This window comes from Taudactylus pleione, unplaced genomic scaffold (assembly GCF_031769625.1).
Source record: "Taudactylus pleione unplaced genomic scaffold, aTauple2 ptg000108l, whole genome shotgun sequence".
Classification (NCBI taxonomy): Eukaryota; Metazoa; Chordata; class Amphibia; order Anura; family Myobatrachidae; genus Taudactylus; species Taudactylus pleione.
In genome coordinates, this window is record NW_028284510.1 from 826,842 (window position 1) to 853,239 (window position 26,398).

Genomic DNA, 26,398 nt, shown 5'->3' on the forward strand with positions numbered 1-26,398 from the left:
GGTGAAAATGTTCATCTCCTGCATGCATCTGTCATTTTCAAAAAATATCTGTACCACCAAGTTGATTGTGCACAAAACATGGGACATGTTCAAATTCACCCAGTTGTAAAGCTCTCACAATATTTGTTGCATTATCAGAAATGACAAATCCTGAGCAGAGTCCTAGCAGGGTAGGCCATATGACTACTGCATGTTTTTCTAACATGTTGACACCAGTATGCCTCTTAGTGAAGATGGTAACACAGAAAGTAGCCTGCCTGTGAATGAGCTTGCATAGTTTGTTAGATGCTGCTGCTGTTCCTGCTGCTGAAGGCTATACACCCACCCAGTGGACTGTCACAGTCATGTAACCTTTCGTTTCACCAATACCACTTGTCCAAATATCTGTGATTAAGTGGATAGAGGGTACAATGTCATTTTGTAGGCCCATACATAGTTTTTTGTTTAATTGCTGCTCTTGTAAACTGGAATTGAGATGGAATTTGGTAGCAGGGACACAGGATCTCAATTAGCTTGTCTAAAAAATGATTGATGGATATTGGATGAAGATTTAATACTAACATAGCCGTCATGGCTTCAGTGATCTGCTGTGCAACTGGGTGGCAGATATCATACTTGCTTCCTCTTGAAATCTTGAAAAGTATAGTTTAACAGTCAATTGTTTTATAAAACTTCTACTGGTATTCTTGGTCCCCTTCTGGGATGAAGATCCACCTTCAGCAGCATAGGCAGCAGGCCTAGTGCTCAAGCATTCTTCTGAGGAATCCTGGAAACCATTAGATGGTTAGGGTCCCTACTTCTACTTACTTTGGCTTTACAAATTCTACAGATGGCAATATAATTATTATCAGGATTTGGGTAAAAGTAATTTCACATATAAGAGGTGGATTTTGGGGTTTTATGCTCAGGCATGACGATGGATTTATTCTTATCATGGGCAAGAACTGCTTCTGCTGGTGCATGACTTACACAAACAACATCCTCATTAGCACTGGCATAAGCTACACACATATCCCTGTTGCACTTCCACAGTAGCATCCTCAATGTGTAGGTCAGCTTCTTTACTTGTGATGCTCATCCCCACATTGGCAGAGGGTGCAGAAATAGTGGAAGGAGGCTTCTCTATGAGTACAGTACCAGAGAGGTTAGGCTCACACTTAGTTGTTTTTTAAGCACTATTTCAGTTTTCATATTTTAGATAACTCTTCTTGACTCACAGTGAGACGGTCTTGCATCATCCTGTGAGGCAGAAGATGCCTGACTGACAGCAGTTACAGAACCACCATTTAAAAATAAAGGACAAGCCTACCCTTGCCACTGCAGGAGGGAGCTGATTGTCAGCTAACAGTGGGGGGCATGCCTAGACAGTTATGTCACATTGGTGGCGGAACCGGGGTGGGGCGATGCAATTGCATCATCTTGGCCCCGCCCCCTCTTTGAAACGTTGTTATTTTTGATGACATGATTCGGCATGAATCGAGTCACTGCCCCCCCCCTACGGGGATTTCTAGTTTATTCTGGAGGGAGGTCAGGAGGGTAGGTGGATGCCGGGAGATTTGCTTGCTTTTCCGGGGGGGCCGGGAGCGGCACCGAATATTTGGGAGGCTCCCAGCCAAATCGGGAGGGTAGGAAAGCCTGGGGGGGCGGTGATGCAATTCACATTGAATCTCGTAATTTTGCCCCTGCTTCACAATGCTGGTAATCTCTGCCAGAAAGTTGTGTGTGTGTTAGACCCTTTGATGTGTGTGTGTTATACCCTTTCCCTAAACTTTCCCTTTATTAGAGGTGTTTTCTTCTTTAGAAATGTAAAATATGGTTTTGATATTAGATACCCTGACTGTAAGCCACTATGCCCTTGAGCATCGGCTTTAGTAGATGACATTGAAGTGGTATCGTCAGGACTGGTGGCAGCAGCTGCATTGCGAGTGCTTGGTTGCTGCTCCTGCTGTTCTATTGATTGATCATTGTGATCCATATTGATGCCTGAAGTTTTGTGATCAATCATTATTTTTTTTTAAAGAAAATTTACTACCAACCAACTGCAATTCACTGCACAGGTGCTATTGACCATTTGTGTTGACTTAAACTAAAGAATTACAGACTGAATTTTTTTAACAAATGCTGTTTTTTTAAAAACAATAACAAACTACCCTCCAACTGTGACACACTGTGCACATACTGTAATATTAAGGCAGTGGGTCTTGACCTACTGACCGTTAGTGTTAGACTTAAAATATAGTATCATGGGCTGAAGATTTTTGAACAAACACAATTTAAAAAAATAAAAAACAAAAGTGCCCACTGACTGCGGCGCACTCTGCAGACATTAAGGTGGTAGCCCCTGACCTACTGACCGTTAGTGTTAGACTTAAAGAACACAGTATCATAACCTGAAGTTTTTTAAACAAACAGTATTTTTTTTAAACTACACACAACACGTAATTAGTTATATAATAGAATAATGTTCTGCGCTATAAAAAAAACAATGTTTTGCTGACTGCCTATCCAAAATAACTAGCTAGGACAGTATTACTGTAAGGGGGATGTGGGTGCCACTGCCCATCAAAGACAAACAGTGTTGCTGAACTTGAAGAAGTTAAGGTTGAACTCTGCAGCTCCGCTGTATCTCCTGATCTTTCCCTCAGGCGGTCCTGTGATAAATGACGCCTAAATCACAGTCGGAGGGACTTATATTGGATCGAAAACAAGTGAGATCTGACAACAGGAAGATGATGATTCGCCTTGTTTTGGATTACAAAAATGGTGGAGAAATCCGAGCCGGGGCATCTCAGATCAGGTAAATTTGGGTGGGTCCAATTTCCTGGAAACTGAACCCACTCATCTCTAGTATTTTCCTATGGTTGTTACATTTGTGTTAAAGTTCTATTCAATTTATATTTGTTAACATGTTGCACAGTCTTTTGATATATGCTTGTTTATTTATTTGCACTTTTTATTTATACTTGCTTTTGCTTTGCAACTGTTATATAGTCTACAAAGTTTGTATTGTTACTTTTCAAAATTCTGTTAAAAAAAACAAACTTTGATTAAATATGTATTGTATATCATTATTTCTGGATAAGATTGAATTGATGGATCATCTAAAAGCATCCCAGGCCCCCCAAAACCTTAATCTAGCTTTAGTCAGGACTGGCAGTCTCAGGGAGAAAAAAACTCCTTCTGGAGAGTGACAATCCAGTGTCGGACTAGCAGAAAGAACTTGCAATGTGACGCCTGCTAGTGCATGGACTGGGGACTTACTGGGTGGTGAATCTTACTGGGTGGTCTACAGCCCTGCAGCCCCTAGGTCAAATTTTCCACTGATTAAGATGCATTAGAAAAGAAAGGAAGTGTATATTGCAGAAATTTATGAAATCAGGGAATGTAAACTTAGGGTATGACTGTATTCCTGTAACCAAAGTAAAATGTAGTATTACAAAAAAATTATAGCATGTGAGATATAGGTCAATATTCACTATAAGATGTTTTTTGGTGCATAATAACTTCCCACCTTTCTTCCCCCACAGGACCCCATAGTATTACATCCTGTACATCCTGATGATACTGACTAGGCATAAGGGGAGGACAGGAGGAGATCGGCTCCTGAGGTGGGTGTGATAGTTTGCGGCATATTCTCAGGTTACTTATTGGGGTAGAATTACTACACGCTGCATAAACATTTGGTTAATCTCAATATTAAATGAATTCATATTCATTATCAAAGGGTGAACAAAAGCAAAGCTTACCTGTTACTGTCACAGATGTTTTGGTTGTTATATAGTTATATTTGATTGATTCTTCAAACCTGAAATAATACGTCCCAGTATCTTCCCTCCTGGCAGCAGTTATTGTCAGTGAGCAGTCTCCTGTGTCTGGATTTCCTGTCAGACGGAAGTTTGGTTTTACCACCTTAGCAGCTTTGTTATTAGAGGCTACAATCTCCTTATCACTTATCTTCCAGTATCCTGTGGAATGTGTGAATGTCCTCCTATAGTCAGCAGTAAAAGTACAAGGGATGGTGACACACAGACCCTCCTGTACAGTGACGTCACCATTCAGCTGGATTGTATAACCAGGCAGCTCCTGACATGTGGTATCTATGGAGAGATGTACTAAGTGATTACTCACAAACTGACATGATACATTGCAGTACAACATAATATACTCAATAAGAGACATTTATATAAGTGGATAAAGCTGCATAGAGGAAGCATAGTAGAAATTTCAGGGAAGATTATCTATGTGTGTCACACTTGCCTACACTCCTGATTTAGCCGGGAGCCTCCCGAAAATCAACTGCCGCTCCCGGCCACCCGGAAAAATAGGCGGGGGGGAGGGGGGGTGGTTACACGATTCACGCTGAATTTCGTTAACTTGGCCCCTTCCCCTGCTTCACACTGCTGGTAATCTCAGCATTGTGTAGTGGGGGTGGGGCCAAGATGATGTGCTCACGTGGCCACACCCCCGGCTCCGCCCCTCAGTATCGGCCACGGCCACCTGCAATGCCGTTCTGGCTGCCCCCTCCCGGAAGAGGCAGCCAGAAAGTCATCAACCCTGATGTGTGTGCGTGTTATACCCTACAGTTGCGAGGTATCGATTAAGCTTTGTCCCAATGCAGCTGTTGTTATTGAAGGCACGGGAGCCATGTCTGAGACTGTGCACCCCAGGTTGGTCTGGGTAGTGCAGAGAGATGGGCACATGTGCAGTGTCATGTCCTAGTGATCTAGCAGTCAGCAGGTCACATGACTGGGAAACTTTTGGAAGCAGCAGCACATGCACATGAGGTGTGACAGGTCATATAGAGGGAGTCTGTGGTAACTGATAGGGGAGACAGACCTGCTCTGGGGTGGTGGTGACGTAATGTAAGAGAGAGACCTGGTCAATACAGGAGGAAGCAGAGTACCCCTCCATACAGAGCCAAAGAAGACTGGGGCAGACATATGAAGGGGAGTGATAAACAACCAACCAATCAGCTCCCAACTGTCATTTTTCAAACACAGCCTGTAACATGACAGCTGGGAGCTGAGTGGTTGGTCGTTTATCACTCTGCACTTTATCACTTCCCAGAGCTTCATACATCTGCCCCACAGGAAAAAAGACTCAAAACAAAGGGTGCAGCTGCCTCAGCTCAGACAGAGTATTTCTATACAGTAGTTCAGTGATAGATTTCCTTGAGAAAAAAAGGTGCAGGTTCACTTTAAGAAACAAAAAAACAATCAGCAGCAGCAGCACACACAGTAGCCTGTTTGTTTGCACTGCAGTGTGTGAGTGTGTAGTCAGTGTGCGTGACAAACAACAAACACAGGTATGGTGACAACGATGCCTGCAGTAACCGTTCCCAGGCACCTACTCCATCTACCTACTCTTACTACTACCTACTTCTACAGTCCTGGTCCTACACAGACTCCTAATCCAGTCCCAATGGCACCCTTATTGCTCCCTGATGTTGTGCTAATGGCATTATTTATAAGCCCAGTCCCACACCCTCTCCCTCTGCTCTGCTGTGTGAAATGGCGCTCAATTGAGGGACTTTTATATGCGGTCCATAATATGAGATATCTGATGCCGAGAAGATAACGTTTTGCCTCATTTTGGGATCTGAACTGGGAAGGAAGACCCGAGCCGAGACTTGGATTCACTCGTAACCCCTAAGTTTGGGTGTGTTCAGTTTCCAGGAAAACTGAACCATTCATCTGTAAAAGCACCCTGCATGTATTGCAGGAGTTACAGTATTATTAGCTGTTAGTCTATTACAATTATTAGATACTGTCAGCTGCTCAAGGTGTCTTTATTTTGGGAAAGATTGGCTGCACAAAAGTCCTTCCAAGATTTATATTAAAAATCTCAGTTACTGTCTAAAGGGTTAAAAAAAAACGTATCACATTTATTAAAAAACATACTCTTAGCAGTATAGCAACATCTAATGGATGCAAATAAAAATAATAATAGGTGCAAATGAGTTTCGAGTGTACCAATCTCTAGCTGCAGACTAAAAAGATATTTGTAAACAGGCTAAATGCTACAGTACTAGACCCTAGATGAGTGAAAGTGACTAGGTCTCCCTATTGCAGCCAAACCCAGGTTTGGCTAGACCTGGCCAGAGGCATGGAGTCTAACTCACTTGGTGGTCTTCACCAGTGACCCCTTCAGTTGGGATATGGGTTTCGCTGCACCAAGTGAACAGGTCGCGGCCCTCTGGACAGGTACCTGGGAGTTGCAGGAAGACCGGAAACTATATTTAAGAGAGTTACCACTGAGAACCCTAGAAATGCATTAACACTAGGAAATGAAATGGTTACAGGAGATGATCCAGCTGCAGCCTTGCTCCGAGGAGCACTGGGAATGTAGATACAGGGGTGTACTGAGGGTTTGTAAGAGATACTGTCACAGACTTGCATTGAAGAACACAGGAAAGTGTAACACAGAAATGCACTGAGAATTTGTTAGGGATCCAGTCACAGGCTTGCTCTGAAGAATGCAGGAAAGTGTAACACAGGAATGCACTGAGAATTTGTTAGGGATCCAGTCACAGGTTTGCTTTGAAGAATACAGGAAAGTGTAACACAGGAATGCACTGAGAATTGTTATGCATCTAGTTGCAGATTTGCTCTGAATAAAACAGGAAAGTGTAACATAGGAATGCACTGAGAATTGTTGTGGATCCATTCGCAGATTTGCTCTGAAGAACACAGGAAAGTGTAACACGGGAATGCACTGAGAATTGCTATGGATCTAGTCGCAGATTTGCTCTGAAGAACACAGGAAAGTATAACACTGGAATTCAACTGAGAGCTAACTAGTAATCAGCATGAAAGCTGAAACCTATAACACAGGGAGGCAGCTGCGGAACTGAACAGCACAATAATAAACAACACAAGAGCTATTGCATGAAGAACTGGAGTTCAGTGAGAGAAAAGAAGTGACATGCTGGGAGTCAGCATGGGAGCTGATCCAAATAACACTGGAGGATAGCAAGAAAGCTGGAGCAACATACTGAGGATTACATGGAGAAACACTGGTGAGTATCACAGTCACTGGAACAGCGAAGTTGAACAGCAATTTCCTGTTCCTGGAGTCAGACTAAATACACCTGGGTAGCTGGTCATTGGATCAGAGGATCAGCTGAGTGACCGCAGGACTACCATTGGGAGAGAATAGTCAGGTGATATGGACCAACATGGCTGTGCCCATGCCCAGCACCCCGGGACCCAGGACGCACGCACAGAAGCCCTAGCAGACCCTGGGGAGAATACACAGCCACCACTCACCTCCACTCCCAGCGATTGAACGCCCAAGCCCAAGAATGCTGGCGCGGAGATGAGTAGCGGCCGATCCCAAGTCGCATCCTGACACTAGAGTCAGCTGCAGACTGGGTAACGTTTGTCATTATATTAGTCAATAGAGTATCTTAGTGGGGATAAATTGTCTCTGTGGTTTCTTCAAAGATACACTGTAGTTTGTTGTACTGTAGCTCATATTCCAGCACTTCAATGTGGGAAGGTGGAGAGACACTTGGTGTTCCCTTGTATATAGCTGATTAGATATGTTTTGGTCCAATCACACTATGGGTGTAAAAAATAGGCTGCTGGCAAATTCTGTGTGTGGTTAATCAGACCTAAGGATTTGGAGAACCCCAGGTTTGATTTTCCACTCTAAGCTACCCTTTTGGATTTTTTTTACAACTGATGGGGAAACTCTCCCCTATAGAAAAAGCCATTGTTTATGGAGATTTTTTTAAACGAGATGAGGTGTACCCTGATTTCTTAGGGTGTGAAGTGGACCAAACAATATAATATGTGGGGGCATGAAATATTATATGGTTGATTTTTAAATGTTTTTTTGTCCATATGGAAAAATACTTTTTATATTTATTGGATGTAAAAATAAATGTTTTAATATACAACTCGTCCTGAATTATCTACTTATATGGATACACACCGTGGATTGGAATCTGTACATTAAAGAAAAATCATATACCGCATAGCCAAAGGAGGTCTGATGTAAAGATACCTTTTTGTGAACATAGGGAACGTGTACTAGGTGAGTGTCTCTCTTGAGGGAAGTGACATTATCCATTTGATTGTGTATACCATTATATGGGGGTGAAGACCTAAAGAAAGCTTTTGATGCACCCATCTCATATACACTGCTCAAAAAAATACAGGGAACACTTAAACAACACAATGTAACTCCAAGTCATTCACACTTCTGTGAAATCAAACTGTCCACTTAGGAAGCAACATTGATTGACAATCAATTTCACATGCTATTGTGCAAATGGAATAGACAACAGGTGGAAATTATAGGCAATTAGCAAGACACCCCCAATAAAGGAGTGGTTCTGCAGGTGGTGACCACAGACCACTTCTCAGTTCCTATGCTTTTTGGCTGATGTTTTGGTCACTTTTGAATGCTGGCGGTGCTTTCACTCTAGTGGTAGCATGAGACGGAGTCTACAACCCACACAAGTGGCTCATGTAGTGCAACTCATCCAGGATGGCACATCAATGGGAGCTGTGGCAAGAAGGTTTGCTGTGTCTGTCAGCGTAGTGTCCAGAGCATGGAGGCGCTACCAAGAGACAGGCCAGTACATCAGGAGACGTGGAGGAGGCCGTAGGAGGGCAACAACCCAGTAGCAGGACCGCTACCTCCGCCTTTGTGCAAGGAGGAACAGGAGGAGCACTTCCAGAGCCCTGCAAAATGACCTCCAGCAGGCCACAAATGTGCATGTGTCTGCGCAAACAGTCAGAAACAGACTCCATGAGGGTGGTATGAGGGCCCGACGTCCACAGGTGGGGGTTGTGCTTACAGCCCAACACCGTGGAGGAGACGTTTGGCATTTGCCAGAGAACACCAAGATTGGCAAATTCGCCACTGGCGCCCTGTGCTCTTCACAGATGAAAGCAGGTTCACACTGAGCACATGTTACAGAGTCTGGAGACTTCAAGGAGAACATTCTGCTGCCTGCAGCATCCTCCAGCATGACCGGTTTGGCAGTGGGTCAGTAATGGTGTGGGGTGGCATTTCTTTGGGGTGCCGCACAGCCCTCAATGTGCTCGCTTGAGGTAGCCTGACTGCCATTAGGTACCGAGATGAGATCCTCAGACCCCTTGTGAGACCATATGCTGGTGCGGATGGCCCTGGGTTCCTCCTAATGCAAGACAATGCTAGACCTCATGTGGCTCGAGTGTGTGAGCAGTTCCTGCAAGACGAAGGCACTGATGCTATGGACTGGCCCACCCGTTCCCCAGACCTGAATCCAATTGAGTACATCTGGGACGTCATGTCTCGCTCCATCCACCAACGCCACGTTGCACCACAGACTGTCCAGGAGTTGGCAGATGCTTTAGTCCAGGTCTGGGAGGAGATCCCTCAGGAGTCCATCCGCCACCTCATCAGGAACATGCCCAGGCGTTGTAGGGAGGTCATACAGGCTCGTGGAGGCCACACACACTACTGAGCCTCAGTTTGACTTGTTTTAAGGACATTACATCAAAGTTGGAGCAGCCTGTAGTGTGTTTTTCCACTTTAATTTTGAGTGTGGCTCCAAAACCAGACCTCCATGGGTTAATAAATTTGATTTCCAATGTTAATTTTTGTGTGATTTTGTTGTCAGCATGTAAAGAACAAAGTATTTAATAAGAATATTTTATTCATTCAGATCTAGGATGTATTATTTTAGTCTTCCCTTTATTTTTTTGAGCAGTGTATATGAGGTTAGTTCAGATGATCTTGTAGGATTCATAGAAGATTTCTGTATATGGATAATTGATGAAAATGTCCTGTTTTTCTGTTTTGGATTTCCTTTTTGGAGAATACAGGACATTTCCACAGAAACTCCTGGGACTGGTAATACTCTATCTAGCAGCGCTTATGGACTACTCTACTCTGGGTTATATATTGTGTTGACAGGTGCTTGTATTAGGGGCTCATGCAGCTCACCGTTAGGTTGCTGGCTGCAATCTTGGACCACTTTGAGATAGTAGATAGTGGAGCCGGATGTCTCCATAGCTGGGCTGGTTCCCTCAGTAGGAGCCATGGATAATTAATGGTACTAAGGAGTTCTGTAGCAAACTGCTAACTGATGCAGTGACCAGAGCCCCATGGTTCTGGAGTCAGATAAGATATAGGAACTGGCTCCTGATGGAACTACCGGTGGTACAGCAACTAGATGAGCAAATTCCTATACCTTGGGCTAAATGGAATAGAGTATGAGCTGGTGCCGCTGCAGGAACACATGTGAGTATGCCCAGATTTATAAAGCAGCAAGCATGTTAAAGGCTAAACTAAGCTAGTTTCCCCCTGTTTCATCTATGTAGAGGCATGCAGACCACTCCTGGAGATGCTGGGCAGCCCCCAAGATCCTCCCCCCAAATACTGGCTCCTCAGTGATCGGGAGCCGGGCGTTGCACAATAACATCACAGCGCAGCGCCCGGTTCCCAGTCAATGAGGAGGAGCCGGCATTTTGGTGTCACCCCCTTGGAGGGTGACATCCGGTGTGGTCCGCACCCCCACCACACCGCTAATGACACCACTGCATGCAATAATATTCAGTCTCATTTTAGTCAGTTTTAGATACAAAATATGGGTCAGAAATTTATATAAATTAGATATTGACGTACTGCTGGTGTTTGGGGGTGAAAACAGGGCCATGTCGAACCCATTGTCAGTGCGTGCCAAAGCCAGCGGGTGCATCCTTGGATGCAATTTCACTGGCTTCAGGTGCATGATTTTCCCGGACCTCCTGAGTAACCTGAGGGTAACTCAGATGTTTAATGGTCACGTAGCTGATCCTATGCTGCGTTGTCGGATGCAGCCATGGACCAGGGAAGTCGCCAGTGGGCGTCTTTTTACTTACGATGCCTCCTGTGGCTTTTGTATTGTATCTAATTGTATTTTCTATAACATACCACCAGGAACATATGTGCACTCATTACCTGACGCTGAGAGGAATGTAGTGTATAGTTGTACTATGGGTGTGGAGATGGGGGTAGATGAGATTACATGAGATTAGATGGATGAGGGAGTTTAGTGAGGGGATGGAAGTTGAGTTTAGACTCGCTCAGTTGTTGAAGGTTTATGATTGTTCAGTAGCTGAAGGGGCCCCATAACGGTTATAATCAGGGTGACCATGTTCATGAATGTATGTGAGATATAGTGACATACTAAGGTTCTGATTCAGAGCCACATACAACCCACACGTGATGCCGATGGTCACATAGTTGAGACAATTTTTGCAACTGCGCATGCGTGAAAATTTCTGACAGCCCCTACAGCGTATACATTACACAGAGTGTACTCACCACAGGCGCTGTTATGTGGGGGAAAGACGGTATCAGAAATGTTGTGGAAAATGACCTTTCCTGGGCGGTGACTGGGAGGTGGTTAGTACTGCACGCAATAATGTCCCGCATTGTGTATGCATCGCAGTGCGCGTGCGTGAACTAGCAATTGCGATGGGAAATGCATTTGCAGAGGCTACGCAGACCCCGAGCACAGTGATTGACAGGAAGTCCCGTTTGTGGGTGGTGATGGGGGGGTGGTCGGGCGAACGCAGGCGTGCATGGGCATTGGGACGGCATTGCAGGGGCGTGCATAATTTATCCACTGCAATTCTTGAGTGAGGTCTGACCTGCCTTAACTGTGCGTATGGCTCCGATGTTAATCGATGTTACAGATTACCTCACTATGTTGCCCAAGTATACGGATGAGAGTAAGAAGAAGTAGGTGTCCTTATGGTAAGATGTGATCGCAATGCGCTTGCAAACATTTGCATGTCACCGCTAATATTAGCAACTGCGGTGCGTGCGTTCTAGCAGAATAGCGATCCTTGCTGAATCAAGCCCATATACAGTATAGTTATATGGCAGGTGCACTCGCTGTTAGCACTTATATGTCAGTACTGTATGTCACACTTACCTTCCCAGAGCAGGGAGAGGATGGTGATCACATGACAGACCCACACACTGCAGCCTTTTCCCATTCCCTCCATGATACGTAGCTGGATACAGGGTTTATCTTGTATATCTATGAACTCCTGAAATATGGAAAAAAAATAAGAACACTCCTACACATCTTCATATACTTGTACATTCTACACACTGCTTATATAGAAAAACATGCTAGACTCACTTCCTAAATCTTCCCAATATAATTTATTGAATGGAGTTATAGAAAAAAATATATTTATATAAAATGTGTACAAAAACTTTTCAGTCTAGAACAATAACTGGTGCAAATAGTAAATATACATGCTGCATGGGTGGGGTGACAGGTTTAACTCTCAGATTAATTCTGCATGTGTGTCACATCAACTGTGATATTTTTAAATTGGTACGTGACATATTTTTTAAATGAATGACATCACTATTGGTGATTATGCTGTTACATTGTACTAGCACACACACTTTTTTTCTTTTATTTCAAGTTTTCAGTGTGATCACACAAGTTTGGTTGCCGGGGGGTGGTTTCCAAAACGGAGGAGTTCCTTAGCGAACGCCTAACGTTTTGTGGATGGCCGCACTGACATCATCAGTGATGTCAGGGGGGAGCTTCCTGCTCTATCAGAGCAGAAAGCTCCCTGGGGCTTACGAGTGCCCAGACCCAACCTTAGTGTCTGGTCGTAAGCCCCGATGGTCGCGATGGTGATCACCATCGCGACCATCAACCTGGTCGGTCGTTAAGCTGTGGGTGGTAACCCACAGCTTAACTAACGACCAGGAGGCCGCACTTCAAAAAAGAAGCGGCCGCCCTCATTCAGAGAGAGCGATCACTTCTTACGACCGCCCCTGAATGAGGTCCTTTATGTCTTCTGTTTGGGTGTAGTAGGTATTACTGCAGGACGCAGGGCCAGCGGTTCAAATCCTGACAGCGGCAGCCCGGTATCAGGAAGCACATACACACTTGCCGATGCCGGCAGCGACGGAATGACGCCGGGGACCATGCCGCATTCGTTGGTCCTGCATACAAGTCCGATGGGCGATGTTGTTGACCACATGTGAAAGCGTGCATCGTCAGTAACATAGTGCATACACACTGGACGATATGAACAATTTCTCATTCTGATGCATCAGAATCGGCCCAATTGTTCATAAAATCGTCTGGTGTGTACCCAGCTTAAGCTCCATGAGCAGGGCCCTCCTCCCTCCTGTTCTCATCACCTACTTCTATTGCACACCTGCTACACATCCTCCTTCAGCTCTCTACCCCTGGACCCCAATCATCTGATTTTGATTTTGCAGATGAACTAGATCCATCATTTGTGCCCATGCTGGCAGATACAGGTTTCCGCTGCCGCTGTACTTTTCAATTGCACACATTGCATCAGTGGCTGTGTGGAGATTTGTAGTGTTATTTGTACTGAACTGTGTTACCCTGTATTGTCTTATTGTTTTGCTCTCTGGAGCTCATTCAGAGCTGCTCGCAAGCACTGTGCGCTAGCAAGCGGCTCGATGTTTGTGCACTGTGCATGCGCCGGGTCTGGCGTGCGCATGTGCACGCCCCGCTGAGTGACTGAAGTTCAGTCGCTATGGGCTCGCAACAAGACGGGAAGGCTGTCGATGTTGATTGACAGCTCACCCCTTTTTTTGGGTGGGTAGGGGGGGTGGCTGCACAAACACAGGCATTCCCTTAGGAACGCCTGGCGTTTGTTGGGCGGTCCAACTGACATCACTATTGATGTCAGTAGTGGACTTCCTGCTCTATTAGGCAGCTAGACCCTACCCCAGGGTCTCGTCGCAAGGCCGATGGTCGCGATTATCGCAATGGTCTGCAACCCGCTCGCACAAGCTGTGCCACAGCTCCCACAGCTTTGCGAGCGGCCAGAGAAAAAAAAAATGCCCACAGACCCAACGAGCGGCCAGCGGCTGCGAGTGGGCCTGAATCGGGGCCATAGTGGTGTTCTATGAATGAAATGTAATAACTAATAATACTAAAAAAAAACTTGTCATCAGTGCTCAAGCATGGATAGCCTTAAATGTGGACTGTAATGGTGGAGTTTGGAAACCTCTGTTCTAGTATCGAAGTTCTTCCTTATTTTGATCAGCAACTTCAATCCAGCCTTGGAGAATACAGCACTTTCAGGTTTCACCTACCGTACCAGGAAACCGACGGACGTAATCCTGACCGCCGGCTTCCCGACTGTCTAATCCCGGCAAGGCACTAATGGCAGGTGTCGAAATCCTGACGCCTGTCATTAGACCTATGCCGGGAGCCTGACACCCGGCTTACCGATCGAAGGTAAGATGGGCGCGGACAGTCGCGGGGGGGAGGGTTAGGTTACGGGCTCCCGGGGGGGACTTAGGGTTAGGTACCCCATCCCGGGAGGATAGGTTTAGGCTAGGGGAAGGGAGGGTTAGGGTTAGGCACCCCCAGGGTAAGGTTAGAGTTAGGCACCCCCCCTGGGGGACTTAGGTTTAGGCTGCCGTGAAGGGGGGTTAGGTTTAGGCACTTAGAGGGGGGTTAGGGTTAGGCACTTGGGGGGAGGTTAGGGTTAGGCATCCCTAAGGGAGAGTTAGGGGGTAGAATTAGGTTAGTTAGTACTTACCTTAGGACGAATGGGATTTCCTCCTCTGTCGGGCTGTCGCTGTCGGGTAAATCATACTGATTCCACTGTACCCACTATTCACGGTTACTGCACGTATCATTGTCTCACTAATAATTCACAGATACGGAACATTTCCATTTTCACACTACTGACTGGCTCCAGCTGCAGCGTGTGGTGACACAGTGCTTCCTCTTTCTTATTTCTGTTACTCCTAGACCTATATTCACAGCATTTTATGTTTTATCTAATATGTTCTTCCTTTGCCCATGTTTTATATTTTCTGACAATCATGATTATGATCTACACTAAAGTTGTAATGGTTGTGTCTGTACATAGAGTTTTATTTGCAGAATTGTACTCCTTGGACTGTGTATATATGAACTAGAGATGACCCACTCGAGGCGAGAACCGAGCTGGCTCAGGTTTAGCCGCCTGACTCAGACCCGAAAACGAAGCAAAAAGCCTCATCCTCCCGCTGTCGGATTCTTGCAGGTTTTGGATTATATAAAGTTCCCCGCGATCGGCGCCATTTTCACTCCGGCTGTGGAGAGAGAAGCTAGCAGACATAGTCAGTCACTGTCAGTCACTGTCAGTGTGTGTGTCAAGTTAGGGTCTTGGCCTATAGGCTGCTGCTGTGTTGTACATAAAGGGGCTTAGGCTGCAGTATATAAAGGGGGCTTCCTTCAGTGTGTGCTGCAGCTGCTGTGTCACTTGTCTTGTCAATTAACTGTGGCTGCTGCTGTGTTGCTGTCCATCAGGGTAGGTCTGGAGTCCATAAAGGGGTGCTGTGTTGTCCAGGGGGGGTCTCTGTCAATCAGGGGTGCTCTTCCCCAGTGTGAAAAAAAAAAGAAGTACTTTTTGTGTGTGTGTGCGTTAGAAACTTAGCTGCGCTATTATTGTTCGGTGACACTGCTGCAGGTATTCGTCCATGTATTTGTGACTGTGCAGGTGGTCTGTCTGCACTCAGCAGGGGTGCTTTGTTGTCCATAAAAAAGGGGTTCTGTCTGTGTTGTTCATCAAGGGGCTGCTGCCTCATTTAGGGGTGCTCTTCCCCAGTGTCCAAAAAAATAAAAGTGCTTGACTTCAATGGTGGGAGCCGTTCATTGGCTGAGAGAGGTGGGGGCTGACCTCTCTCAGCCAAAGAACACTCAGATACTGCTCTACAAAGGGAGAAGCCGCGTCTGAGCTCATCATTCGGGAGGTAACAAGCCTCGTGGTTGTTATGTGTTGCGTGGGTCGCGTTTCTCATTTTTTTTATTTACCAAGACCATGGATGCCTACAGGGAGCAGTGGACTAGTCCAGGTAATGTAGGTGAGGAAGTGTGAGTGTATGTAATAAAACTATACTGTCACGGTATGTGTATTGTGTTTATTTAAACATTTCCTTACAGGTGAGCTACAGGTACCAGTGGGCCCTTAATGCCCCGCATGCTGGTACTTGTGGTTCTCCACGTACCAGCATGTGGGGGAGCTTGCTGGGAATCGGTATGAAATACCACTGGCCGCATGGCGGGCGGTTCGATTCCCGGCAGCGCCCTGGCTGACAAAATCAGAGCTCCCGGCAGCGGAAGCCCGACAGCACTGGAAATCCCGATCGTCACTAAGGTAAGTATAAACTAACCTAACCTAACCCCCTAACCCTCCTTAGGGGTGCCTAACCCTAACCTCTCCCAAGTGCCTAACCCTAACCCCCCCTTCCCCGCTGCCTAAACCTAAGTCCCCCGGGGGGTGCCTAACCCTAAGTTCCCACCCGGGGGTGCCTAACCCTAACCCTCCCTCCCCCTAGCCTAACCCTCCCTCCCCCTAGCCTAACCCTCCCGGGGGGGTGCCTAACCCTAAGTCCACCCCGGGTGCCCTAAACCTAACACTCCACACCCACGGCTGTCCGCTCGTGGAGCCCGGCATCCCTTCGATTGGGGAAATGACAGGAGTCTAGACGCCGGTCATTTATCCCACGCTGGGATAAAGCAGTCGAGAAGCTAGCTGTCGGGATTCCGGCAGCCGGCTTCCCGATTGTATACCGCTTGCTGGGACCTGTAGTTCTACTGTAAAGACAATATTTACACTTATCTATCTACACACTACACTTACACTATCAACCCACCACCCAAGGGTGGTGGGCATAGCCCCGGGATATCAGTCTAGGCTTGGGGTGTCCTGGAGAGGGGGATCCCTTTATTGGGGCATCCCCAACTCCCCAGGGTTTCCTGGCCTGGGCTGACTAGTGGTCAGGGATAATGTTTCGGCTGGGGAACCCGATGATAGTGTTTCCTTGGCTGTGACATTACCCTCCACTAGAAATGGTCCGGTGCTGGTTGTGGGAATTAAAGGGGAACCCTATGCATTTTTTCCCATGTAATTCCAGAACCAGGACCAGATCTAATCCTGGTGCTGGTTGTGCTAAGTACAGTGGAACCCTACACAAGTTTTTCCCTGTACTTACACAAAAAGGACTGGCTATGAAAGTCCGGGGCTGGTTGTTTTATTTAGGGGGGGACCCCACATAATTTTTTTTTAAACATTCACTCTTTACAAGCTTTTCAGTAAGATACATGCATGAATGTCACTGATGTATGCATGTATCTGTGTGATATCGAACTGATCATGCTGAAAATGATTGCATGAAGTTCTTCTATTCATTTGGGGATTTGCAGTTCGAGTTTGAGTTCGTTTTTCATTTGATTTACAAATCGAATGTTAGTAAATGAAGGGATCCTATTGTCCTCTATGTAAAAACATCGATGTTTTTCAGAAATTCTATTTAATTTCTAATTCCTTTTTCTGTTCGATTTGACATTCGATTTGGCCTTTAGTAAATCCTTTCATAAAAATCGAACCAAAATCGAACAGAAAACAAAATCGAACTTTAGTAAATTTACCCCATGGACAGCTTTGGAGCATCAATTGTGAGTTCACTACCTCTTCACCACAAACACCTGCTGTCTGCATAACTAGGACACTCTACAAGGAACTCCCTGTTTGATCATTACAAGAAATGACCATTTCACTTACAACTATTTGTGCATGCGCTCTGCTGTCACAAACAACTGAATACATATCTGTACCAATGCCAATGTGCCTCTTTACCCTTGAATATATTATCTGAATTATCATTGCTTTTTGCCTAGCCTGACAACCTCTAACTACTAATGCAGTCTACTTCAGTGGTTCCCAAACATTTTTGCATCACGGTGCCCTAGTGTATCAGTATTGTTTTCACTGCACCCCTAAGCCAAAAGTTTGTTTTTGAGAAGTTCTGAAAAAAAATGTAGTAAAGTGAAGTAAATTGTGCTGACCTGTCACCCTTATGTTTGGTTATATAGTGGTGGACAATGCATTGTAGGTATGCGGACAAGTTTGCATCACTCTAATGAGAAAGGTGAAGTGTAAAGTAAGATAGGTAAGAGCAGCTGCGGCTGCATATATAGGATGGAGAAGTGAAAATACAAATATAATACAAACAGTAAAGTGTTAAAATGTGCAAAAAAAGGAAAAATGTGTTATAATACGATGCCCTGAAGCAGCCCAACCAAAGCAATCCAGGGCACCCTTGCCCCAAAAATCAACCCAATTCTCATTAGAGCGATGACATGGGGTGGCTAGGCTGAGCTGGTTTGGGGGTGTCCTGCTCTCTGGATTTGAACTCTAGTATGTTAGGGACCTACCCTACAGAGGTTACCTGGATATGGTGGGTAGGCCCATAACCTTGGCCATGATTATGCTAAAAACCACTATTTATTTATTGCTAATTTTTATTGCATAATGTATTTATATATAATTAGTAATTTGGAGTTGAGCACCAGTGATTCGTCTTTTTCTGTGTGGTATAATGTGTAAGGGGCGCTACTGTGTGGAATAATGTGTTTAAGGGCATTACTAATATGTGGCATAATGTGTAAGGGGCATTACTGTGGCATATTGTGTGTGGGAAATTTCTGTGTGGCATAATGTGCAAGATGCATTACTGTATGCCATTATGTGTATAAGGGATGCTACTGTGCAGTGTAATGTGAATAAGGTTGCACTATTGTATGGTGTCATTTAAATTGGGGGTACTATTGTGGGGCCACGCCACTTCCCCACAAGACCATGCCCTTTTTTTGGGCATGCTCTGTCCCTATTTAAAATGGGGAGGGTGGATACAACTACTTTTCATGGCACAGGGCACTAAAATGTCTAGCTACGGCTCGGTCTGTATATATTGGATATAAAATGTGTGTGTAACAGCTAAAAATGCATTTGTTATTCTACTCATCAGATTATAGCGATACAGTATGTGGTTCGATTTTCCTGAAATACAAACACACCCAAACTTAGAGGTTCTGAGTCAAATCGAGTCCCAGTTTGGAATCACATTGGGTTCCAAGTCGAAATGAGTATTGGTTCGGTTCTGTAGTCAGTTCGGAATTTAGATATAAAAACTGAACTCGGGTTTTGGATTGCATGTAAACAGGTCCGAGTTACATGATTTATCGATTTAAGAAAAATTTGTTTTAGAGAAATTTTTATCTATTTTAATCCATTTTTTTAAAGAACCCAAACCCAAACCGAATCCGAACCAAAACACAATGATGAATTAGAACCTAAAACAAAACACAGGGCTCCGCGCACATCTCTAATTATTGATTTAATAATCACTCTATGAGGGGTATTCAATATGGGAGCGAAAAGTCCGTACTGGACTTTTCGCTCCACATCGGAGATTTTTCTGGGATTCTGCAACTGTGTACCTGCCGCTATTAAACTATTCTAGAATACACCTGCCGCATATTTGCAGAATAGCCCTGAACCTATTTCCCTATTGTTAAACAATTTTTTCCCATTTTTTTTTTTCACCCCAATTTTGAAATAAATTTTTTGGGGTGTCCCTAATTTTTTTAAAAAATTTTTGACAGTTATTTTTAAAATGTCATTCCCAGGGGTGCAAACTATTTTAAGCCTGCACCCCTAAACCCCAATTCTGCACTTTTTTTCGCAACCTATTCAGTGGTGAAAAGTTATCCCCGTTTTTTTTCAAAGATTTTTCGAACCTGCGAAAAGTCTTTGAATTGAATACGGTGTAAAACTAAAACCTGCGATAATGACGTCATACAGTAGGTACGAAATGAACGCAAAAACAGAGTTTTCGCTCCCATATTGAATACCCCTATATGTGTATATTTCTACTGATCAGAGCACAGCTGACCTACAGAACATGCTACACCGTCTGCCTGTTATAGCATAATTCCTGCACTCAGACAGTACAGTATGTTCTCTGATAGCAAACAGTTACATATGATAATGGTTATACTAATTCCTCACAGTGTGCAATGACTAGATCAGCTATTTTATTACTGTATACCTATATACTGTATACACTACAAATGCATCAGTAATAATACCTGGAATGTAGGAACTAAAAACTATAATACATTGTACTCACAAATCAGGATCCGAGTCTCTCTCTACTTGGTGTCCTCTGACTATAAGAAACATTTAGCATTTCTCCTGGGTTATTCTGTCCTCTATTTCCCTTTTCTATTTACAGAGAAGTCTTTCACCCCTAATCTGCTGCATCTTCTCTTAGTAAACACAAATGAGCTGGCCTGGACTTACTGGGCACATTTACAGTTACACGTAGGTCTATTAGTACAACATTTATATGCATTTCCCTCCACTGTGTATGTGCTAAATTGTCTGACGGTATTTAGCGTTACATGCTACATACATACAGAGGAGTAGCGTGTAGCCAGAGCGCCTGGAGCACATGCGGGTTACGACCCCCCCCCCCTCTCAAGTGTTCCAGGGAGGAGACGGGTCCATACAGGATTAAAGTAAAGAGAAGTAAAACTAAAGATACGGGGCAGTCCCCTGTAGTGGTGCCCATATGCAAAGCCCCCTGTAGTGGTGCCCATATACAATGCCCCCTGTAGTGGTGCCCATATACAATGCCCCTGTAGTTGAGCCCTTTTGCAATGCCCCCTGTAGTGGTGCCCATATGCAGTGCCCCTTGTGCCCCAGGAGAGGTCCCCTGAACGCAGGCCTCCAGTAGTATCCCCAGTAGTGATCCCCCCTATGCAGTGCCCTTTATATAGTGCCCCCAGTAGTGGTCCTCCTCCGTGCAGTGCCCCTTGTGCCCCTAGTAGTAAGCCCCTTATATAGTGCCCCAGTAGTAGTCCCCCCCTTGCAGTGCCCCCAATAGTGTTAACCCTTATGCAGTGCCCTTTATAAAGTGGCCCCAGTTGTAGTCCCCCCACCCTATGCAGTATCCCCAGTATTGCCCTTTATATAGAGCCACCAGTAGTGGTCCCCTGATGCAGTGACCCCAGTGGTTGTGCCCCTAGTAGTAGTCCCCGCCCCTAGTAGTAGTCCCCGCCCCCCCTTGTAGTGTCCCTAGTAGTAGCCCCTCCCCCCCTTGTAGTGCCCCAAGTGGAGGTCTCCCCCTTGTAGTGCCCCCAGTGGTGGTCCCACCCCAGTAGACACACATGCAATAAAAATAAAAAACACTTACCTGAATCCCCGCTCCTGCTGCCGCCATCCGCTCCTCCGTCCGTCCTCCTGGGCCAGCCCGCTCTGCATTATGGGAAAGATGTCATGACGTCTCTCCCATTACCCACTGTGGGAGCTGGAAGATGGAGCTCATGAATGAGCTCCAGCCCGGATCCGGCAGTAGGCGCAGCAGTCAATGAGTGTCTGTAAAAATGGTATAGGTGGAATGGCGCTAGAAACACATTATAGCATTGAAACAATGTAATCATAAATCATTTTATAAATTGTAAGATTGCAATAATATTGGTACAACAAAAGGAAATAAAGTATAAAACATATACAGATAAAATCGTGTCTCTGCGACAATAAATAAATGAATGGATGAAAAGAAGTATCCTATATCAACTGCAACAGTGTTACCAAAAATTAAGTATGGCTACTTAAAGCTCCGTGCAGGCAGGGAGTGGATCTCCACAAATGAATGGTTATTAGAACCAATATGCGGCCATAAGGAAAAGTCGTGGTAGGGTACCCCAAAAGTGTGCCAATGGATGGGTCTGGGTGGTAATGTACCGCTTTCAACAGTAGTGGCTCATGCTCACCCCTCGGACGCGGAATGCAATAGGTCTAGAATAAGATGCGGTGACAGCCCGGAGTGGAGACCGGCTGGTACGCGGCTGGAAGTGCTGATGTCTAGACGGCAGTGCGGAGGTACATGCGGGAGCACTGCAGCTGTGAACTCTGTGGTCCGGGATACAGCGGCGTGCGGTCACCTGCGGGATATGGCCGGACTCAGCAATGAGGCGGCTCTCTCCGATAGTGGACGACCGGACTCCCAGTGATCTGTGACTCTCTCCAGAGAGATATAGGTGGCGTGTGTTGGTAAACAGGGCTCGGCCGCAGCTGGTAGTCCGGTCCTGTGATGGCTCAAACAGGACTCAAGGTGAAAAGAAAACCAGACTGTGTGTCAAACCGCTGGCTGGAGGAGTGATCAGATGGTGGGGTACTGGTGCAGTGAGTTGAATAAAAGTGGTCTCTGTAGTCCTTGTGATCCTTTATGATTACATTGTTTCAATGCTATAATGTATTTCTAGTGCCATTTCACCTATACCATTTTTACAGTTCTTTGGCATCTTTTTTGGTGCCTATTGGGAGTGGTGGCTTACTCCCAGGTGGAGGGCAGCTTCATACACAGCTGTTATTTATTATCATAATTACTGATATACAATCCTTTGTGGCGCTTGGTTTCTTTGTTTATTTTTGTCAATGAGAGTCTGACAGACTCTCATCGGCTGCTCATTAAAACAAACACACAGCTGCCGGCACCGGCGGCTGTGTTTGTCACTGTGTAATGCTGACCGAACTCCGTCCAGTCAGCACTACACGCACGGTGCAGCTGTGTCACAGAGACAGACTGCCTGCGGCTTGGGGGGCACATGGCACCCTGCCCCCCTGCCCAGCCCGCCTCTGCCTAGCAAGCTGTCAGCTTAGACAGCTGCTGGGTACACAGCGGGCGGCACCTCCAGACACCTTCGGCGCCTGGTGCTTGCGCTCCACTGGAACCGCCCTCCCTACGCCCCTGCATATATATGTGCCTGGAAAGCAGGCTGAGGGTGGTGCACTTGTATGGTCCCTTTGAGGTCAGTCTTATTTAGAGTTGCAAATACCTTTTCAGGTGTCTATTTGAGAATTACTTCTTGCACCTTCATTTGCACATCTGTGTGACCGCACTGCCTCTATCCTTTCACTCGGTTCCATTGCCGTCAACATTATCAGTGCGCACTAGCATTTACCCTAACTCTGTGTACAAATAACTGTGCATAGGGCCTTATTCAGATTTGGGAATAGAGTAAGATATAGCAAGTAACTGCGCATTTTGGTAAAACCATGCTGCACTGCTGGTGGGATAGATGTAACATGTGCAGAAATATTTAGATTTGGAAGGGGGGTGTACTAACTGACATATAAATTGCAGTGTGAAAATAAAGCTGTCCAGTATTTGTGGGCTGCATGCAACAGCAGCCAGTATTTACCCTCATGCAAAAACAATGTATGTATTTGCACCCCTTGCATTGCAACATGGTTTGTCCGGGTATACAGTTACTTGCTCTATCTTACGCTGTTTCCAAATCTTAATCAGGCCCATAGCTCGCATATTCCAACAGAACGTCCATTACATGCCCTCACTAAACTTTGCCTATGTGCGAATGCCCTGGCACTGCCTAGTTTCACCCCTTCTGCTGAAAGTGAGATGCAGCTATGAGCCTGATTCAGCAAGGAACGCACGGATGCTGGCACTTGTGGTTCAACAATGTTTTCCCCCCTATTTTCCAATACCACCTTTTTCTAGGCTCATAGGCTAGGGGCTGGTTAAAGATTTTTTTTTGGGGGGTGGAGGTGCATCTTTAACAGTTTAACCATTTATTAACATATTAATACAACCAAGCCTGCACAGATCATAGTGATCTGTGCAGTGCTTCCACTTCGCCTCACATAATGTGTTCACAATGTATGCAATAATTGATCAGGGAAGCTAAATCAGTGTCATATATTTTACTGTGAAGTCAATGCCAATTACCTATAACTTTGGGTCACATGATACACACTAGAAATGTAAAAATTATCTGATCAATGCACAGATATTGATAGATGTCTGCAGTCTGCTATGGAAACAGTTTACATAACAGTGCACACATACTGATAGTCATTTTCAGAGATATTATCCTGTAGTTTGGCAACAAACCCTGTAATGCACTTTAGCAGTGACAATGCTCATTCTGTTTTGAGAAAAAAGTCACACTGCACAGTTTCAGTTCCCCGTTCTGTATGCTAAATGGAATTATTTACAGGAAGAGTTGGTGATGGCAGATTACAGTACAGGACATGTAGCAATTGCTCGAGGGCAAACAATTAGCCAGAATCATGAGACAGAGCTTGGCAGACAGTGATACCATTGTAGTATATTAGCTCAGCGGTCAAATTGTTTCACACTAGGGATGGTCCATAGTTGCATCATGATGTCTCAACCATAGATGTCCCATGGGGAGTGCAGACCTAGGCTTACCATACTATCCTTTTAGACCAGGACACATGAATTACACTGGTTCTGTGGCTGACTGAAACCAGGTGAAATGCCCGTTTGCAGTCAGCCAGCCACAGAACATGTGTAATTCATGAGTGTCCCGGATTAAAGGGATAGTATGGTAAGCCTCTGAGCAATGCACCTGGGTTTCATCCTTCTAGGTGGTGACACCAAAATGCCGGCTCCTCCGCAGTGACAGGGAGCAGGGTGCTGCACTGTGACATTATCTGGCAGCAACTGGCTCCCTTCATGCAGCCGCAGCTTTTCCTCATTTGTGCTTCATCTTCATCTTCGGACATGTGTTATACCAAATTCCTGTGCGGTTATTATCTTAGCCTTGTGTCTCTGGCACACTGTGAGCGGCTTTGGGTATATCTACAATGCGTCTAATATGCCAAATTTCTATAAAAATAAGGTATGCTACTTGTCTTGGGGTATAAACTAAATAAATAGACAGCGCTGTTGAGGTGAAAACATAAATAATAAAAAATAATACAAAATTTGCCCAGATATTTGAAAAAAGAAACAAACAATATTTATTTGACATTACATAGTAATCTGACACTTGTGGTCCTAAAAAGCATATAAACAGACAACACATATATAGATAAATTGAAATGAGATATATACAGCAGAAAAAAACAGAAGAATATTATGGTTTTAGAAAGTTCCTTTGGATAATTGCTCTGGGTTCTTGTTCCAATAACAAAAGTCAATTTGAATAAACAAATCCACAGTGTACAGTAAGTGAAATGAAAACACTGCTGTAATTGAGATGTAGGTAGCTCCGTTTATAGCATAGAGACACAATGGCCCTCATTCAGAGCCGTACGCTCTGAGCAGAGCGCACGCTCTGAATGAGGGCCGTCCTCCATAACTATGGAGCGTCCTCCTGGACGCTCGTATAGCTGTGGGTCACCACCCACAGCCTATACAAGCGTGCAGTTTGATGGCCGCGATGGTCTTGACCATCGCGACCATCGAAACTGCGAGCCGGAGCCTGCGGTTGAGGTTTTCAACCGCAAGGCCCAGAGTGATTTTGGCTCTATCAAAGCCAAAATCACTCCCACTGACATCACTAGTGATGTCAGTGGGCCGGCTTCTGACGGTAGGCGTTCCCCTAGGAACGCCCCCGTCAGGGAGGCACGCCCCCGGCACGCCCACCAAAGGGGGCGTGCTGTCAATCAACATCGACAGCACGCCCCCTTTGATCAGACACAACGAGCGAAGGAAAGTCCTTCGCTCGTCGCGTCTGGCGCATGCGCTCGACGGAGCTCCCTCCGTCGTGCGCATGCTCAGTGCAGAACATCGACCCACTTGCTAGCGGACAGCCGCTCACGAGTGGGTCTGAATCAGGCCCAATGTTCCATATAAGTGTAACAATAAAAGCAAGAATGTTACTAGAGTGGTTATTTTATTCCTCTATAAAGAAAAAAGCGTGTAATATACTTGCCAAATGATGTTGTTTGGAAAGCGATAACAGATGGTCGGTATATGGCAAATGATGCGGCTGTCAGCATTAAAATTACAATTCTTCTCACCTTCATCTTCCTATGGAGGGAACCACCGGAATGGAGTGCTGTGTGCATCTCCTGTTTTCTACAGATAGATTTTTAGAATAGGATCAAAGAGCGCTCCCGATAACTAGAAACAGGCAAATAATATTCCAAATGTCCAAAAAAAGGTTCTTACAAAGTTCCTTTATCTTTTTCTTTTCTTTATGCTTCTTTCACTCTAAGTTTTTTCAATATGAAAAGGAAAACAAGAAAAGACAAAATCTGTATAAACTCTTTAAACGTTCTTCCTCACTTCATAAAGACATATGTGGAAATAGGTCTCTTCAAAATTAGCTCTCAACGCGAATCCGCCATAAAAATGTAATATCCATCAAAAAAGTAATGATTGAGATATGTAATATACCTTACTCACTTAGTAACTACATATACACCTGCTCACCAAGGTATCTTTATAGACGACACAATCTATACAAGGGAAAACGTACCTTACTCACATAATTGATGTGTCTTCCTCCTGTAAAGGGATCTTTATTTGGGTTTTCTCCACATTATCTCATATGCAAAAGTCACGTTGTTATTTTTTAATGAAAAATGTATTTACTTTAAAAACATGAAGAATTTTTCTTCTTCATAAAAAACATCACAATTCATAGAAAGTCCACAGATTATTGTTCTCCAAGAGACATGGAGGGAATAATATAGTGTTAACATAGATGGTCAGTTTGTACCGCTGTCTGGATCAACAGTACAGTCACCTAAAAATACCTCCAACAGTCCAAGGATTC

General features: G+C 45.0%; 1 protein-coding gene across 1 annotated transcript in view; it reads right to left on the bottom strand.

The window, feature by feature from the left end:
* LOC148525419 (sialic acid-binding Ig-like lectin 16) overlaps nt 1-20,000 on the bottom strand; it is a 107,691-nt gene extending 87,691 nt beyond the window's left edge. The window contains exons 1-3 of the mRNA XM_088470927.1: nt 19,969-20,000; nt 11,921-12,038; nt 3,747-4,097 (exon numbers count right to left, since the gene is read on the bottom strand). Coding sequence (XP_088327053.1) covers nt 3,747-4,097; nt 11,921-11,993 — 424 coding nt within the window. The 5' untranslated portion in view covers nt 11,994-12,038; nt 19,969-20,000. The remainder of the gene's footprint in view (nt 1-3,746; nt 4,098-11,920; nt 12,039-19,968) is intronic.
* Nucleotides 20,001-26,398: the final 6,398 nt, after the last annotated feature.